Source organism: Bos grunniens, chromosome X, assembly GCF_055505025.1.
Source record: "Bos grunniens cultivar Pamir isolate PY7600 chromosome X, Bosgru_T2T1.0, whole genome shotgun sequence".
NCBI lineage: Eukaryota > Metazoa > Chordata > Mammalia > Artiodactyla > Bovidae > Bos > Bos grunniens.
This window is the reverse complement of record NC_141194.1, coordinates 106,227,845-106,245,743: the sequence shown is the minus strand read 5'-3', so window position 1 is coordinate 106,245,743 and position 17,899 is coordinate 106,227,845. Positions and strand designations below refer to the sequence as shown.

The 17,899-nt window shown below is 58.5% G+C and overlaps 1 protein-coding gene and 1 non-coding gene across 2 annotated transcripts; both read left to right on the top strand.

Moving 5' to 3' along the window:
- The first annotated feature begins 3,459 nt into the window (after positions 1-3,459).
- On the top strand, positions 3,460-3,586 carry LOC147341061 (small nucleolar RNA SNORA57). The gene has a single exon (XR_015159996.1). It is a non-coding gene; the product is annotated as a small nucleolar RNA SNORA57 (small nucleolar RNA).
- Positions 3,587-7,677: 4,091 nt separating this feature from the next.
- Positions 7,678-16,840, top strand: SLC6A8 (solute carrier family 6 member 8). Its single transcript, XM_086389589.1, has 13 exons — positions 7,678-8,600; positions 10,127-10,258; positions 11,087-11,336; positions 11,746-11,878; positions 12,616-12,750; positions 12,858-12,961; positions 13,052-13,176; positions 13,768-13,880; positions 14,006-14,143; positions 14,233-14,335; positions 14,421-14,521; positions 14,613-14,783; positions 15,356-16,840. Exons 1-13 carry the CDS (start codon positions 8,339-8,341, stop codon positions 15,494-15,496), a joined length of 1,908 nt encoding a protein of 635 aa, XP_086245715.1. The 5' UTR covers positions 7,678-8,338; the 3' UTR covers positions 15,497-16,840.
- Positions 16,841-17,899: the final 1,059 nt, after the last annotated feature.

Below are 17,899 nucleotides of genomic sequence, written 5' to 3'. Positions count from 1 at the left end.
TCGTACCCACCAGGCAGTGATAACAACTCAAGGCTGAAATTCCCCTCAGGATATGGACCTTGAGATGGAGAAGAGCCTCCCTCTCCTCAGAAGTAAAAGAGGCAACACCCATCTGCTGGGAAAGCTGGCTAAGAGGTTCAAGGATCAGGAGAAAGGCCAAGAAGTCAGGAGACAAGGAGGACATAAGCAATAACCAAGATAGGAGGGAAGGTGTCCAACCCACGACCATTCCCAGGAGAGATTCCTAAGTGCCCTGAGAAGGCGTTCACTCACAGCTTCCACGCAGGGGTATCCGGGCTCCCTTAAGAGATGCCAGTGGGGAACACAGCCCTCATTTCAGTGACACCATCAATGAGGGGGTTGAAATCAAGAAGAAGACTGAGTGGGACTAGGAAGGTGCACTTCCTAGCGTGGGAAGGGACTGTGACCCTCAAGAAGGAGGTGCTCGCCTGCAACTTCTGTTTGGGGGTGCTATGAGGGCCTTAGTCCCAACAGCCCTCATGGGGGGCCAAGCTGAAAACCTCAAGGAAGCTTCAGAGAGTCCCCCAAGTTGTTCTTCAGCACAGTTCTGGTGTCTCAGAACCAGACTGACACTGTGATCCAGTATGGAGCTGGAGTCAGGCCTAAGGATCCATAGAGGGGAACTGAGTCACCAGTGAGTGGGTTGGCCAAAAAAAGTCCTTGGGCTTTAAAGTCAAAATAAAAGACATATTTTTCATTTTCACCATGAACTTTATTGAACAACATAGTCACCATTTTTTCCCACTAAAGAAAGAAAAAGTGAAGTCAATCAGTTGTGTCCGACTCTTTGCAACCCTGTGAACTGTAGCCTACCAGGCTCCTCTATGAGATTTTCCAGCCAAGAATACTGACTGGAGTGGGTGACCATTTCCTTCTCCAGTGGATCTTTCTGACCCAGGGATTGAACCCGGGTCTCCCGCATTGTAAACAGACGCTTTACCATCTGAGCCACCATTTTTCAGGCACTTTCATAATTCCATCTTGCCAAAACAGTTTGGCTTTTTGAGCAAAGAACTATTTCTGGTTCCTTTTACAGTCTTCCAGGGAAATGAAATATTTTCCACGAAGAGAATTTTGTAAACACAGAAATAAATGGAAATCCAAAGGTGGGCTGTCTGGTGAATATAGTGGATGAATCAGAACTTCCCAGCCAGGCTGTAACAGTTTTTGCCTGGTCATCAAAGAAACATGTGATCTTGTAGTCTCCTGATGGAAGATTATGTGTTTGCTGTTGACTTCAGTTGGTCTAATTGGGAGCAGTGCTTGGAATTAATTGTTTGGTTTTCCGGAGTTCATAATAGAGGACTCCCTTCCAATCCCACCATATATGCAACATCATCTTCTTTGGATGAACACCAGCTTTTGGTGTGGTTGGTGGTGGTTCATTTCACGGGGCCCATAATCTCTTCCATTCCACAATATTGTGTAGTATCCACTTTCCATTCCCTGTTCCAATTTGGTTCCCCCCAACCCCCTGCCCCCTTAATTTATGTGAAACCCATACATCAAAGTGACTAACATAATCAAGTTGGTGCAGATGATTTTCGATGCTTGATTTGGATATTTTGAATATGTCATCTATCTTGTGCGTGGTGTAAATTTAATTGTTCTCAGTTAAGGTCTCAGTTTGATCACTATCAACTTCAACTGGTCTTCCCAACCAAGGAGTGTTGTCCAGTGACAAATTTCCAGCATGAAACTTCACAAACCACTTTCCACACATTCAATCAGTCACAGCACAAATCTTTTTTTTTTTTTTTTTTGCATTTCAGTTCCCTTTTTACCTTTGTTGAAATAATACAGCATATGCTGAAAATGTTGCTGTTCTTCTTCCATCTTCAATATTAAAATGGTTACACAAACGTTTACTGATTTTGATGCTTTTTTAAAAATGCTCACTGATATGACAGCTGTCACCAAAGAATCTAAGAGCATCATTTTAAATGAAGTTAAAGACAACTAAGTGCTACTCGAACCAGCTTAGGGAAAAAAACGAACGAACTTTTTGGCTTACCCCTTATTTGCCCCCGTAATTAGGATGCCGGCATGGTTCTCTTGGTGAATCTTCTCAAGTCCTAAGAGACAGAGCAATAGGGGAGAATGAGAAAGATGAAAGGACAAAAGCCTCGGGCTCCTTCATGGCCAGAACTGGTCTCTGCTGGATTCCACAGGCGGTGTCAGCCACCACCTGAGAGGCTACTTGAATCTATCTGGCTTGGGACGAGGCCCAGCCACCCTCCACAGAGGAGAGCCACAGCCCTACAGATGGACTGAGACTATGCCCTTTGAGGTCCCACCATCAGGAAAGATGGTGCAGGAAAACGGGCCATAAGAGCATAGTCATGCCCAGGTCTCGGGTGAGGGTCCTTGGCTCTATATAGGAAAGAATCCAAGAGTGAGCCAGAATAAAGTGAAAGCAGGTTTACAGAGAGAAACATACTCCTTAGCTTTCCTGGTGGCTCAGTGGTAAAGAATCCACATGCCAATGCAGGAAACTCAGGTTTGATCCTTGGATTGGGAAGATCCCCTGGAGGAGGGAATGGCAACCCACTCCACTATTCTTGTCTGGACAATCTCATGGACAGAGGAGCCTGGCAGGCTACAGTCCTTGGGGTTGCAAAGCCTGGGGCACAACTTGGTGACTAAGCAGCAAACAACACACTCGAAAGGCAGAATGCAGTGTGTCTCAGAGGTGACAGTGGTCCTGAAATATAGGTGCTTAGTTTTTAGGGGCTGGGTAGCTTCATAGGCTACCTAGGGGGAGGATTATCCCAACTATTTTGGAGAAGCGGTGGAGGCTGACAAGAACTGGCCATTGCCTTCTTTTTGGCCTTTTATGTCAGCCTGTGAACTGTCTTGTCACCTGTGGGTGTGTCACTTAGTATGTTAATGCAGTACATTGGGGCTCAAGGTCTACTGAAAGTAGAATCTTCTGCCATCTTGGACATAATCAGTTTTAACCAGTTTCTGTCATATCCTGCTTTTCTCAATGGTGTGTCATTCTTTAAGGATTGTGCCTTGGCCCCTTTCTTCCTATCTCGGGAGCATAACCACCACTCATCAAGGGTGGGCCATGCACAGTGACTTCATTCCCAAGAGGACAGGATGAAAACGGGGACATCTGTTGAACTACCACGACCAGGTGACCGAGGTCAACACTGACAGTGGGAGTCATGTGGAAAGCATGACGTCCTGCTGGGGTGTGATGAGAACGACACTTTACTTCCACGGGCTTCCTTTCAATAACCATCACCCTGTTATCTCGAGATATGAAAACCAGAAAAACTCCAAGGAGTCCTCCAGGACCTCCTCCAAGACACCAAAAACGAGGACGGTCACAGCCCAGAGGAACCAAAGAAGATGGGACACCAATGCAGTGTGGGATCCTGGGGCAGAAAAAAGACATGAGGAAATACGAATATGACCGTGGACTGGAACCCTCCCTTTCTTGGCAGGGATTGGTGTGTGGTCCCGGGTTGCATAACGTACAGAGGCAGAGGGAAAGCGCCCTGGGTCCCTTGGCATCATGTCTTCGGTACCGGCAGCTTCAGGCACCAGGACAAAGGCGGAAAACTGGACCTCAGTGGGTGACAATGTAGAGCATTGGTTGATTATTGTAACAACGGGAGCACGCAACGGAGAGTGTTAGTAACAGGGGAAGCTGGGAGTGGGGGTGGGAATTCTCACTACTAGCTCTGCTGTTGGTCTGTGCCTCTAAAGCTCTTCTGATAAAAAGACAGTTCATTTACAACACAGAAACCAATTTTAAAAATCCTGTTGGGGGAGGTCTGTGTGGATGAGCACAGCTGTTGGACCAGCGTGCTGTGCAGGCTGGGGAGTGGTAGGTTGTCCACCATCAGCCTCCACAGGCTTCCAGCCTCTCGGGTGGCCCTCCCCCCAGCCCACCGGGCAGCCTGCACCTTTCTTCCCCTTCCCAGTGGCTGGAAGCACAAAGCCCTTCAAGGTAGACGCCAGTTTTTCCTTTGTTCCCAGCTAATTCTAACTCCAAAGCTTCCTGTGCCTGCCAGCCTCCAAAGAGGGGGAGCCCCCAACCTGCCCCCACCCTGTCTCCAGCTATGAGACCCTCTTGGCATAACCAGTCACCCCAGGGCAGGGTGCTCTCCCACTCAACCCACTACTCCGAAGACCCCAGTAGGAACCAGCACTGGGTCCAATCCCCAGCCCGAATTCCCAGGCCTCCCTGGACAATGGGAGCCCCCCGGACTGGCCTTCCCTCTTTCCAGTTCTCCCCTCCTCCCCTCCCCTTCCTCTTCACCTCCTCCCTCTCACCCACAGTCTAATTGTGGCTTCTTCCTGAGGAATGCTTTGCATCTCACAGAGGAGGAGTGATTGGGAACCCATCTGGAAGGGCCAACCTTATGGCAGAAAGCAATGAAGAACTAAAGAGCCTCTTGATGAAGGTGAAAGAGGAGAGTGAAAAACCTGGCTTAAAACTCAACATTCAAAAAACGAAGATCATGGCATCCGGTCCCATCACTTCATGGGAAATGGATGGGGAAACAATGGAGACAGTGACAGACTTTATTTTGGGGAGCTCCAAAATCACTGCAGATGGTAACTGCAGCCATGAAATGAAAAGACGCTTGCTCCTTGGAAGAAAAGCTATGACCAACCTAGACAGCACATTGAAAAGCAGAGACATTACTTGGCCAGCAAAGATCCATCTAGTCAAAGCTATGGTTTTTCCAGTAGTCATGTATGGATGTGAGAGTTGGACCATAAAGAAAGCTGAGAGCTGAAAAATTGAAGCTTTTGAACTGTGGTGTTGGAGAAGACCCTTGAGAATCCCTTGGACAGCAAGGAGATCCAACCAGTCAGTCTTAAAGGAAAGCAGTCCTGAATATTCATTGGAAGTACTGATGCTGAAGCTGAAGCTCCAATACTTTGGCCACCTGATGCAAAGAACTGACTCACTGGAAAAGACCCTGATGCTGGGAAAGATTGAAGGCAGGAGGAGAAGGGCGAGATAGAGGATGAAATGGTTGGATGGCATCACCGACTTGATGGGCATGAGTTTGAGCAGGCTCCAGGAACTGGTGATGGACAGGGAGGCCTGGCATGCTGCAGTCCATGGGGTCACAAAAAGTTGGACACAACTGAGTGACTGAACTGACTGGAAGGGCCATCAATACCTGGGTCCAGTGGAGGACAGCCTCCTGGCTTTCAGCTGAGGTTCTGCTGCAGCAGAGGGAGGTCTGACAAAGCCCTGAGACCCCACCGAGGGTTGGAAACCCCTCTGCCTGTGTTCAAACACTGGAGACCTCCCTGTCTGCTGGGGCACTCCCACGGGCTGCTGGGGTCCACACACCAGAGGACCAGTCCATGAACTCCATGTGTCTCCAAAGGCCAGCTCACCTCGGTTGGACGTGGAAGGCTGTGTGGGTATGCGCTTGGGTCAAGGCCCCTCTCAGCCTCCTCTCCAGCTTCCTGGACCAGAGAGCAGCTGAGCTGAACCCTGCAGGACCAGAAGGTGGTAGGCAAGGAAGAGGCACCCCGGGTCGTGGCCCATGGGCCAGCTCCACGAATGTTAGGTGGATCTTCGGTGCGAGGAAACCACAGGAGAGGACATGTGGGGAGGGCCTGGTCAGATTTGTGCTGCTGAGAGAAGCGTGGGTCACAGGAGGGGGTCACGTGGGGTCCCGGGAGGCGGGAGGTGGTGTCAGGAACCACTGGAACCAGCCTGTTGCAGCCCCTGAATGCGGACACCCCAGCTCCAAGTGGCTGGAGGTGGTCCCTGAAGGAGCTGGAGCCATTTTCCGCAGCCAGCTCACCCTTGAGAGTTCTCTAGGACCCAGTCACCTCTCCCTGAGAAGCCTCTGACCCCACCATGATCGTGGCAGGCAGGTGACAGCTCCCTCCCGTCCTGCCGCTGGCCTTGATACATGTGCCCCGCCCTCCCGGCAAGGTCACAGGAGGCCCCCACTCTTGGCTCTGCTCGATTCACCCTGTGTCCTCCTCAGAAAGTGCCAGCAGTTCACCATATCGTCCTCCGCCCTGCAATCCCTCTCCCCGCCAACTTCCTCAGAACAAGCAAATTGTTACATTCTGGAGGCTCCTTGCCCCAGCCAAGACCTCACCATTCCCGAACTTGTCCCAGCAGTCACGTCACCCAGGTCCCTGCCACAGCTGATGCCTCCCCTTAGAGGCATCACCCCACCCGGCCTGCAAATGGCATCCTGCCCCTTCCCCTCTGCCTGCTTTGCTTAGATACTCTTTTGCTCTCTCCAACGTGTCTGGGGGTGCCTGTGCTTGATTGGGCCCTGGCTTCCTCAGGCCATCTTTGGGTCCTGTACTCCTCAGTTGCCTGTCTCCCAAGCTGCTTCACTCTGAGGCTGGGCCAGAGCTCCAGATCGGGGCTCCTGAGGAGTCAGGGGACCCTCGTCACCTTGGGAAGAGGGGTTCCCTGAGCTCCAGGCCCCGCCCCCAACCTGAGCCCAGAGACCCTGCCTGTCTACCCCAGCGGCCAGTCAAGGCTCCCTGAGCGACGCTGCCCCTCCCTCACCTAACAAGCTCAAGCTGGCTCGGACCGGAACTGCTTTTCTTCCTAAAGCCGCCCGGAAGGCTGAGGGTTTAGCTTAACGGGATGAGCCATCTGGGGACTGCAGGGTGGCACGCTCGGGGGAGCCTGGGACTGGGGGCAGGGGGTTGGGGGTGGGCACAGCGCGCATCTGCAGCCATGATGGTAACCCCTCCCTGCCCCCTCGTGGGGCTACTCTCAGTCCTGGAAAATTCCAAACAGGCGGCTCAAGGGCTGCTGGGGAAGCAGCTGAACAACCTGGGTCCTGCTGATCCCTGGGGAGAGAAAAGCGTGGAGCGGAGGCCTTTGGGGGGAGGGTCCGTGCACCTGCCAAGCACCAGAGGGCACCCTTACCCTATAGTGCCACAGTCTCCTGCAGGTCGGGCACGCGGAGGGGCCGCAGGAGTCCCTCCCACCGTCCACTTGGGTGAAAAAGTGCGGCCTTGTCCACCGGCCAGTCAGGCTTCCCTCGGCTTGTTCAGGAGAGTCAGCGAGCGCTGTCACTCTGACAACCAGGACACTAACAGACCAAGGCTGTCTCCCTGAGGGATGTGGAGGGCCCAAGGGCAGGAGACAGGGTCTCGGCAAAGCCCCTCAGCACGCCTGGAGACAGACCCCCGCACCGCCACCGCAGCCTTTCTGAGGGGGCTCGCTGGGCCCAGCGCCTCAGCAGGTGGAAGCAGCCTGCACCCCTGAGGTGGTGTCACGGGGCCCGGAAGCTGGAGGCCTTGGTACCCAACCTCGGGTGGGACTCAGAGATGGGCCAGGCTGCAAGGAGGTTGGGGCGGGGGGCGCCCCAGGATGTCCGAGAAGGTAGCCGGGCCAGCGGCTGGCCTCGAAGCGGGAAGGGCAAGTGAGGTGGCTGGACGGTGCTCCGGGCCTGGAGGAACCCGGGATCAGGGGCGGCTGGGATCCGGGAAGGAGGCGCTGGCGGGCGCCCCAGGTAGCGGGCGGCCTCCCGCGGGAGCAGTGTCTCTGGCTCTGGAGAAGGGCGGGAGGAGGTGGGCGGGGTGACCAGGGCGCGCGGAGGGGGAGGGGCGAGGCCCGTCCTCGGGGGGCGGGGCGAGAGTGACGTCACCTTGGAGACGGTTCATAAGCGGCCAGCAGTCCGGCCAAAGAGGAGAGGCGAGATCAGAACACGGTGGTGAGTCGCTGAGCTCGCTGCGGCCCGGAGAGCGGCTAAAGCCGCCGCCGCCGCCGCCGCCGCCACCACCGCCGCCGGGAAGGAGGGGCGAACGCCTAGGCCGCCGCCGCCGCGGGAGCCGCAGGCGAGTCGGGCAGCCGCGCCGGGCCGGGCCGGGCCGCAGCGGGCGGTGGGGGGGGAGCGCGCGGGAGGTGCGGGCCGCAGGCTCCTGCTCCTGCTCCTGCTCCGGCCGCCGCTTGCAGACAGGGGGCTGCGGATGCCGCCCGCGCCCCCGCTAGGCTGAGCCTCAGGCCGGGCGAGCCACCGCCGCCGCCGCCGCGGGAGCTGCGGGCAGGAGCCTCGGGAGCCGTCGCCGCCGCCCGATCGGGCCCCGCCGCCGCCCGCGAGCCCCCGGGCCCCCGACACACATGAGATTCTTTAGGCTCACTTTCAAGTGCTTCGTGGACTGCTTCTGACCGCGCCGCCCCCGCTGTCCCGCACCCCGCCCGCCTCCCGCCCGCCGCCCCGACCCCCCGGTCCGGCCGTCCTCGGCCCCCGGCGGGCCCGCGCCTTCGGGGCCTTTATCCCCCCCTGCGCCGCTGGCGACCCCGCGCCTGTCCGCCCGCCCGCCCCCGCGGGCCGCCGTGCCCCCGGCCATGGCCAACAAGAGCACGGAGAACGGCATCTACAGCGTGTCCGGCGAGGAGAAGAAGGGCCCCCTAATCGCGCCCGGGCCCGACGGAGCCCCGGCCAAGGGCGACGGCCCCGCAGCCCTGGGGGCGCCCGGCAGCCTCCTGGCCGTTCCGCCGCGCGAGACCTGGACGCGCCAGATGGACTTCATCATGTCGTGCGTGGGCTTTGCCGTGGGCCTGGGCAACGTGTGGCGCTTCCCCTACCTGTGCTACAAGAACGGCGGAGGTGAGCGCCGGGCCCCTCCCTAGCCCCACTGGGGCGGCAGGGCGAAGTCCAGAGGGTGGGGAGGCCCCCGGGGTGGCGAGGGAAGGGGAGGGCCGGGGGGCCGCCCCTCACCCGCCGTCGCCGCTCGGTGGCCCAGCCGGGCGGCCACCCCCCTGGCCGGTCATGTGCCTGGCAACGTGGTGGGGGAGGGGGACTGCGAAGGAAGCCTCGAGCTGTGTCGGCCCCCCACCCCAGCACCAACACCCGCAAGTGATTGGCCACTGAGGTGGCCAGGCGAGGCCTCCCGCCTGGGGGGAGGCCTCCAGAGGTGAGGAGCCCTGGATGCCCCCTCCGATCAGGCACACAAGTGGCACATTGTGCGGGCCCCCCACGTGTGCACACACGAACACACACACAATGGGCCACTCTGTCCCTCCCCCTGACTTCCCCTCCCTTCCCTTCTCTCTCTTCCTCTTGCCTCCCCTCCCCTCCCCTCCCCTCGAGCCTGGGCCTGGAACACTGGGTGCCGGAGCCAGGCTTGGGAAGCCGGCAGCCCGGGCCGCCTGGCGCCATTGCTGGACACACTGCATGCACACCCCATGCCTGCCCGCCCCAGCCCAGCTTAGCAACAGCGATGGGCACGCGTGTGTCCTGTGACTGCAAAGCAGCCCCAGGGGTGGGGTGGGAAAAGTCGCAGGGACTAGGCAGCAGGCGGGAAACTGAGGCTCAGAGCAAAGGCCTTGGCCCAAGGTCACAGCAGGAGGATGCAGAGACCACGGGCCCAGCCAAGCGGCAGCCAAAGCTTAGCCTTTTGAGTAGTTGCCTGGCGAGCTGGGCCAAGGGTCAGGGGCCTGGAGGGGAGGGGTCCCCCACCCCCATCCTGGGCGCTCCTGTCTTGTTGTACCTGCCAGGCTCCCCCAACTTGCTCACTTCGTGTCCTTGCTTAGCAACCCTTTCACATACCCTGCACTCTGCTCACTGGTAGACAACTCCACCCACCCACCCTCTTCTTCCTGGGCCTTCAGATGTGCGGGCAAGAGGCTCCCTTCCCTTACCCAACCCCAGTGGGTCCCCGGGCCCGAGTGCCAACCACAGCCAACAGGCATGAGCATGCACACTCATTCATGCCCTCACAGTTCCTTCCTCTGCCGCCCAGCAAACTGCAGCTCAAGGGGTGGCTTGTATCCACAAGTGTGTGTCTCTGCCGTGCCCGTTAGTTAGCTCACCCTCGGTGAGTAGGGGCCAAAGCCCTATAGGGGAAAGGGGCTCTCAGGAAACCAAAAGGAAATGGGGTTCTGCTCGGTGCCTGCCCCCCCGCCTCCCCGCCAAGACTGTTCACCTTGGGCTCCTGAGTCAGCGGCCACCCCTTATACTGATTCACTCAGTGGGAAGTTATCATGGCCTGGGTGGAGCCTGAAGGTGGGGCTCCACCCACACCCCAGGGCTTGGGAAGGCCCTGGACTGTCTTTCCGCAGTTCTGGTCAAGTCCCCTGCCTGGCCAAGGGGCAACCCTGTGCAAGTGCCCACCTCCAGCTTTGTCCCCCCAGGTGTGTTCCTTATTCCCTACGTCCTGATCGCCCTGATTGGAGGAATCCCCATCTTCTTCTTGGAGATCTCGCTGGGCCAGTTCATGAAGGCCGGCAGCATCAACGTCTGGAATATCTGCCCCCTGTTCAAAGGTGAGCAGCCCTGGCAGCTCCTGTGTGACCCCCGCGGACCTCTGCCTTTCTCCACCCCTGGGACAAAGATGGTACCCACTACAGAAAACCTCATCCTGTCTGAGCACCAGGCTTGGCATGTGGCCCTCAAGCTGCGAGGACTTGAAGACCACCTACCTGGGTGACCTTGGTGGTGGACCTCTTCCCCTCCCCGCCGGGCGAGAAAGCCCTGCCCACCACCCTTGGGGCTGGAAGGAGGGTGGCTTGGTGTGAGACACGATGGCAGGAAAAGCCGAAGGAGCTGACCCTAGGCTGTGGCACAGACTCATGAAGTGACTGGCTGAGGTTGCCCCTGAGAGGGTGACTGTCTCCCACCCTGCCCCAGGTCCCCATAAAACCCCCCAGCTGCTGAGTATGGGAGGTTGCTGTTGGGAGGGGCGGGAAACAGGTGAAGGCTTGCCCGTCCTTCACTCATCATGCTGGCAGTGGGACTCAGGGGATGACAGGTGTGAGACTAGGGAAACAGGACTTGCCTCTCATGATGGGATGTGTGCTTGTCCGAGGGCTGGGGAGGAAGCAGGGGGCTGGGGGAGGATCTGATTTTTGGCCACAGATTGAGAGGTCTGCCTGGCATGGGGCACTTGTACAAGGAAAGTTGGGGGCTCGGAGGGGTCTGGGTGGACAGCAACAGAAGGGTCTGGTTGCACTGAGGGGGGTCAGAGTCAGCAGATGTGAGGAGCAGGATGTTAGGGGCCCAGCAGGGATCACCAGTGCCTGGTCAGGAGATCGTGGGAGCAATGGGGCCTGGCCAGGGATGAGCCTGGACAGAGACTCTTCCCTGCTTCCCAGGCCTGGGCTACGCCTCCATGGTGATCGTCTTCTACTGCAACACCTATTACATCATGGTGCTGGCCTGGGGCTTCTATTATCTGGTGAAGTCCTTCACCACCACGCTGCCCTGGGCCACGTGTGGCCACACGTGGAACACTCCCGATTGCGTGGAGATCTTCCGCCACGAAGACTGTGCCAATGCCACCATGGCCAACCTCACATGTGACCAGCTTGCTGACCGCCGGTCCCCGGTCATCGAGTTCTGGGAGTGAGTCAAAGCACCTCGGAGCCAGGCCTAGTCTGTCTCGCCTCCTGCACATAGCTTGTGTATGCGCATGTGTGTATGTGCATGCGCGTACAGGTACATGCACATGGGTGTGTCCCGGACCCTGCCCTGGAGGCATGCGACCAGGGATGCAGAGCAGGCTGTGCCTGCCCGCCTGGGGAGGGAAGCGGGAACTGCTGTTGGGCCTACTGGGGATGGCATGGCGCTGGGCTGCCTGGGGGTCCGGGCACACAGACTGCAGGGACCCCAGGCTGGGGACTTAACACAGGCCTCCCAGAAGCACCAGTAGGACCAGCTAGACTCAAGCCCTGCCAGAAGAGCAATACCACCCAGGACTCTCCCAGTCTCTTGGCCTCTGCAGGCACAACTCTCACAGGCTTTCCTTCTCCAGGAACAAAGTCTTGCGGCTCTCTGAAGGGCTGGAGGTGCCAGGGGCCCTCAACTGGGAGGTGACCCTGTGTCTGCTGACCTGCTGGGTGCTGGTCTACTTCTGTGTCTGGAAGGGGGTCAAGTCAACAGGCAAGGTACAGCCGGGGGAGACCCCGGGGCTTGGGCACCACTGCCTGGGCGTGGGGTGCAGTTGCCAGGGACCACTGCTGCCACAGGAGGTGACTGCATCAGGGGTTGTACTTCAGTCCAGCCCCAGAGCCCCACCCAGTGGAGGGGGAGAGGCCCCCACAGTGGCTGCCCCTTCCCTGGGGGTGGGGCATCCCTGTCCCACCTTCCCACCCTCCCAGTTTCTGTTGATTCCAGCTCTGGTTTAGGGTTCTGGTCAGTTTTAGGGTGTGGGTAGACCCGGTCTACTGCCTGTTTCTATCCCCTGATGTGTGGCCTAGAGGACCCCAGCGGGGAGCCTGGACACATTGCTCCTTTGGGGGCCCACTGTCCGGCTGGCGGGACCACTGAACAGACACAAAATAAGACAGCCTGCTGAGCAGGCAGACCTGCTTGGGAGGCAGACGCCTTCAGTGTTATCTCACTCTTACCTGTCTCTGGCAGGCTGAGTTCTAATCCCAAGGACCTTGCGAGCACATGACCTAGAGTCAGGGGCCCAGGAAGCATGGGACCTGATCCTGGCCCCCTCCCTGCAGCTAACCTTGCTTGCTTTGGGGCTGCCGGTATCCCAGCTGAGCACAGCCTCCTTTGGCAGCCATGGCTCTGACTAGAAGGCAGGGTAGGGGGCGGTGGTTTGAGTGGCCAGCATGGGGGGTACTGCGGCCTTCCCAGCAGGACCCCCCTCTAAGCAGCCCGACCCCCCCAGATCGTGTATTTCACCGCTACATTCCCCTATGTGGTCCTCGTTGTGCTGCTGGTGCGCGGAGTGCTGCTACCTGGCGCTTTGGATGGCATCATCTACTATCTCAAGCCTGACTGGTCGAAGCTGGCATCCCCTCAGGTGAGGGAGAGCAGAGGGAGGGGACACGGTGGTGGCCGGGGACACGGGGTCGAGACAGGCACCCCAGCAGGGCTCCCCACACCTTCTCTTCCCTGTCTCACCTCCAGGTATGGATCGACGCAGGGACACAGATCTTCTTCTCTTACGCCATCGGCTTGGGGGCCCTCACCGCCCTGGGCAGCTACAATCGCTTCAACAACAACTGCTACAAGTAGGCACCGCAGCCGGCCACCCCTGCCCTGCCCTACCCACCTGTGGGCGGCAGGCAGTCTCAAGAGCCTGAGTGTTCCCCTGTCCACAGGGATGCCATCATACTCGCCCTCATCAACAGCGGGACCAGCTTCTTTGCAGGCTTCGTGGTGTTCTCCATCCTGGGCTTCATGGCCACAGAACAGGGCGTGCACATCTCCAAGGTAGCAGAATCAGGTAAAGACCCCCCCCCCCGCCCCACCAAGCCCCAGCCAGGCTTCTGGAGCCGCAGCTGTACCACGGATATGAACACACGCAAATAGCCATTGTGAGAAATGGGGAAAAGTCCAACTTGATTTGTCCCATCAGCATGGGCCAGGAGGAGGCCTGGCTGAGCAACTGGGAGGCACAGATGTGCCTCCAGCTCAGGGCCAGAGCCCCAAGCCCCCATCTCTCTCTCTCCAGGGGCCTCGGGGTGTGTCCTGCTTGCCAGAGTGTTGCCCAGGGAAAGGGTGGCCTTTTCTGGGTCCGTGGGGACCTGTGACTGCAATGGCTACTGGAACCCAGGCCCCAAAGGCTGAGCCAGACATCCCTGTTACAGGTGTCAGTCTACCAAGGGCCTGCGGGAACCTGCCATCATGGTCCCTGGCATGGCGCACACACAGGGGTGGGAGAGGCCCGGTGATGCTTTGCCACAAGTGGGAAGGCCTCTGTCCACAGGGTACCCTGCCGTAGTTCATTACCCTGGTGCTGGGGGACAGGGTGGGGTGGGGGACAAGATGTGGGTGGGGGGCTCTGGATGTCCACACCCCGCACCTTCTCCCTCAGGGCCTGGCCTGGCTTTCATCGCCTATCCGCGGGCCGTCACGCTGATGCCCGTGGCCCCACTCTGGGCAGCTCTGTTCTTCTTCATGCTGTTGCTGCTTGGTCTGGACAGCCAGGTTTGCAAGGGGTTATGGGCCTACAAGGTGTGTGATGGGGGGTGGTCGTGGGCCTAGGGCACCCTGGGCGCCAGGAGACAGTGGGTGGGCAGGGGAGGGGCCTGGCCTGAGTTGCCCGGCTACAGTTTGTAGGTGTCGAAGGCTTCATCACTGGCTTGCTGGACCTCCTCCCAGCCTCCTACTACTTCCGATTCCAAAGGGAGATCTCCGTGGCCCTCTGTTGCACCATCTGCTTTGTCATCGACCTCTCCATGGTGACTGATGTGAGTGTGAGTGGGACGTGGGCTGCCCACCCCTACCCCGCCTTGCAGGCGGCCAGCTACCAGCCCCCCTGACCCGGCCCCCTCCACAGGGCGGGATGTATGTCTTCCAGCTGTTTGACTACTACTCAGCCAGTGGCACCACGCTGCTCTGGCAGGCCTTCTGGGAGTGTGTGGTGGTCGCCTGGGTGTACGGTAGGTTGGGGTCAACAGGCGAGCCAGGCTGGGGCAGTCAGGGGCGGTGGTGGGCGTCTCGAGCTCTGGCCCTCCGTCTCTGCAGGAGCTGATCGCTTCATGGATGATGTGGCCTGCATGATCGGGTACCGACCTTGCCCCTGGATGAAATGGTGCTGGTCTTTCTTCACCCCACTGGTGTGCATGGTAAGGGAGAAGGCCAGGCAGGGTGCAGGGCACCCAGGGGCCAGCCGGCCATGGCTGCTGGGGATGAGTGCCAAGCTTCTCTCACCCACAGGGCATCTTCATCTTCAACGTGGTCTACCATGAGCCGCTGGTCTACAACAATACCTACGTGTACCCGTGGTGGGGCGAGGCCGTGGGCTGGGCCTTTGCGCTCTCCTCCATGCTATGTGTGCCCCTCCACCTCCTGGGCTGCCTCCTCAGGGCCAAGGGGACCATGGCTGAGGTCAGTGCCCCATGCCTCCCTTTGTCCACGCGCCCCCCCCCCCTTGGTCCAAACAGGACCTCCAGGGTGCCCATCCTGCCAGCTGCCAGGACAGGTGCCCGGGACACCCTCGATGGGGTATAGATGGAAAACAAGTGGTCCCTCCAGGGACTCTGGTCATGTAGACCTGTCCCCAGCCTCTGTTTTTACAGCCACTCAACCCTACACTGGCTTCCCTGGTGGCTCAGATGGTAAAGCGTCTGCCTGCCATGCGGGAGACCCAGGTTTGATCCCTGGGTTGGGAAGATCCCCCTGGAGAAAATGGCCACCCACTCCAGTACCCTTGCCTGGAAAAATCCCATGGACGGAGGAGTCTGGTGGGTGACAGTCCATGGGGTCGCAGTCAACTGAGTGACTGTACTCACTCACTCGACCCTCCCCTGAACCCAGTTTCCCTACTGCAGGCGTCACAGCCTGGCCAGTGACCAGGCCTGGGGCTCCAAGTTGGTGGCAGGTGGCGGGAAGTGGCCAGAGGCCCAGAGTGAGCAGGGGCCCCTCCCCAGGCACTCAAGGCACGCCCCTCTCTCCCACAGCGCTGGCAGCACCTGACGCAGCCCATCTGGGGCCTCCACCACCTGGAATACAGAGCTCAAGACTCGGATGTCAGGGGCCTGACCACCCTGACCCCAGTGTCTGAGAGCAGCAAGGTGGTGGTGGTGGAAAGCGTCATGTGACGGGCCCCCGGCACCAGCTCCCCCTCTTGTAGCCATAGCATCCCTGCTTTAGCCCCCCCCACCCCTCCCGGGGGGCTTGCCTTTCCCTGCCACTCAACGGGGGTCTGCCTGCCTGGGGTGGGGGGAGGGGAGGAAGCACCAGAGTGCTTATAACTCACTTTTTTTTCCATTTTTAATAAAACACCAAAAAAATACCACAACCCACCAAAAATAGATGCCTCCCCGCCCCCATAACGAAGCTGGTGCACACGCTGCTCCCCAGCGCACCGCCCCCCCCCCGCCCCTGCTAGTACCCACTGCAGTCTCACCTCAGCCCCCTGCTCCCTGCCTGCCTCTCCAGGTTCTGCCCAACATACCCTTGGGTGGCCCCCACCCCAGAGGTAGCAGCGTGGGGCCCAGGATTGGAGAGCAGAGGGGGAAGGTGGGGCGCACAGCCACAGAACCAAGGCAGATACTTCAGCTGGGCTAGACCCCTCTCCCCATCCCCGATCTAGACGCTTAGAGAGCCAGCCAGCAACGGGACCTTCGGTTCCTGCGCCAATTGCCACCAATATCAATTGTGTGAGCTTGTGTATGAGTGCACGTGTGTGTGAGTACATAGGGTATAGATCTCTTCTCTCTCAGCAATGGTGAATACCAGGTGTAAGTTGTGCCTGTGGGCAAATGAGGCTTGTATTTTGCACATTTTATAAAAACTTGAGAGATTTCTGCTTGTATATTTCTAAGAGAAACACCCCAATGTCCCTCTCCTTGCCACGCCCCATCCCTTTCAGCCCCTCTTATACCTCTGCCCCCCAGCCAAGGAGTGTGAATTTCTAGATCTAATTTTCATAGGCAAAACAGAAGCTTCAAGCTATCAAGTGTGCAAGTCCGTCGTGTGGGTATGCATGTGCAGTCCCCAGCCCCAGACCAGTGGAAAAGTGCAAGGTTGGGGGGAGCCTCACTGGGTGTCCCCACAAGTCGGCAGGGTCGGCTGATGCATCACCATGGGGGCCCGTGGCTTCCCACCTGGCCTGCTCAGGCTGGCCCCCACCCTGCCCTCTGGGATGGGCACCACCTGGGACAGGCACCACCACTGCAGGGACCCAAGGTGGGCACCAGCCTAGGTATGGCTCCCACCTGAGAGCTTCAGGCTGATACCCTGTCCATGTCTCAAATCCTCCATGTGTCAGGTTCACTGAACCCTGCGTGTCATGTCCAGTCCTGAGGGGGCCCTTGAGGGGCTTCCCTCACACCCTGACATGGGCTGGACGGGTGGGGCTGGGGGAGGGCCAGGGTCCAGTGGGGACGCCCTTACTGTGCTAAAAGCCACTGCAAACAGCAATAAAGACGTCATTTTCCAAAGCTGGCTCCTGCTTGTCAGGTGTTGGGGGGGCAGTCAGGGGATGATGGGGTGTGAGCCCTCCCCACCCTGAGTGGCTTCCCTGGGCAAGTGTTGGTTCTGAGGTCTCTACACCTGGCACAGTTCCAGGAACAGTGCAGGGAGCTGACATACTTGGGGACCAAGGGCCACTAAAGAGGAATGCACTAAGCAGGGAAGGTGGGTGTCAAGTCCAGGCTCTAGCTTCTCAAGGGTGCTCCTCTGAGAGCAGGTAGGGCCCGGGGGAAGGTTGGTCACTGGGCAGGACCAGGGCACTAGCAGGTGCAAAGTCACCAGGTTAGTGACCTGCCTGCACCTGATGTGAAGAGCTGACTAACTGGAAAAGGCCCTGATGCTGAGAAAGATGGAAGGCAGGAGAAGGGGGGTGATGGAGGATGATATGGTTGGATGACATCACTGACCCTGTGGACATGCTGCAGTCTGTAGGGTTGCAAGGAGTTGCGCACAACTTGGCAACTGAACAACCAACAGGTTTGTGGATGGCTGGGACCCCTTCTTGGGTGGTGTTGCCAGGCTCTGCACCAGGGAGACGAGGTTCAGAGGGGACAGTGTTATCTACCAAGTAGAAATGTCTAGTCGGAGTTTGAAGTTCTATAAAGTCTGCACTGTAGACAGAACTTTGGAAGTTCTCATTACATAAAGACGGCCCCGAGCCTGGATGAGTCCCTGGGCAGCTGGAGAGGGAGCCTTGGCCCAGGCACCGAGCCCTGGGGCCCTGGGACACTCTGGATGTGGCAGAGCAGAGGGGGAGCTGGCTGCAGAGTCAGGAAAGTTGGGAGGGACACCCCTCCACCACCCAGAACACACATGTGAGGGCCCACCATCCCCTCCAGGTGTCAGGAGGGGGTGATGGGCTCTGTCGGAGCTTTGGTGATAAGATCACACAGGATGAGAAATCTGGGGCGAAGGGAAAGGCAAAAACCTGATCGGGATGGCATTAAGGGGTGGAAGCAACCCGTCTCCGCAAAGAGGAATAAAGAAAAGGAGCTCCATCCTGAAAAATGAGGGAAATTCTGACACCT

What these genes read in the sequence shown, in the direction of transcription:
- SLC6A8 (XM_086389589.1), top strand. Translation starts at nt 8,339, where the DNA reads ATGGCCAACAAGAGCACGGAGAACGGCATCTACAGCGTGTCCGGCGAG. An exon ending in CGAAGCTGGCATCCCCTCAG is followed by an intron (nt 12,751 to 12,857) that starts GTGAGGGAGAGC and finishes TCTCACCTCCAG; the next exon opens with GTATGGATCGACGCAGGGAC. An exon ending in ACCTCTCCATGGTGACTGAT is followed by an intron (nt 14,144 to 14,232) that starts GTGAGTGTGAGT and finishes CCCCCTCCACAG; the next exon opens with GGCGGGATGTATGTCTTCCA.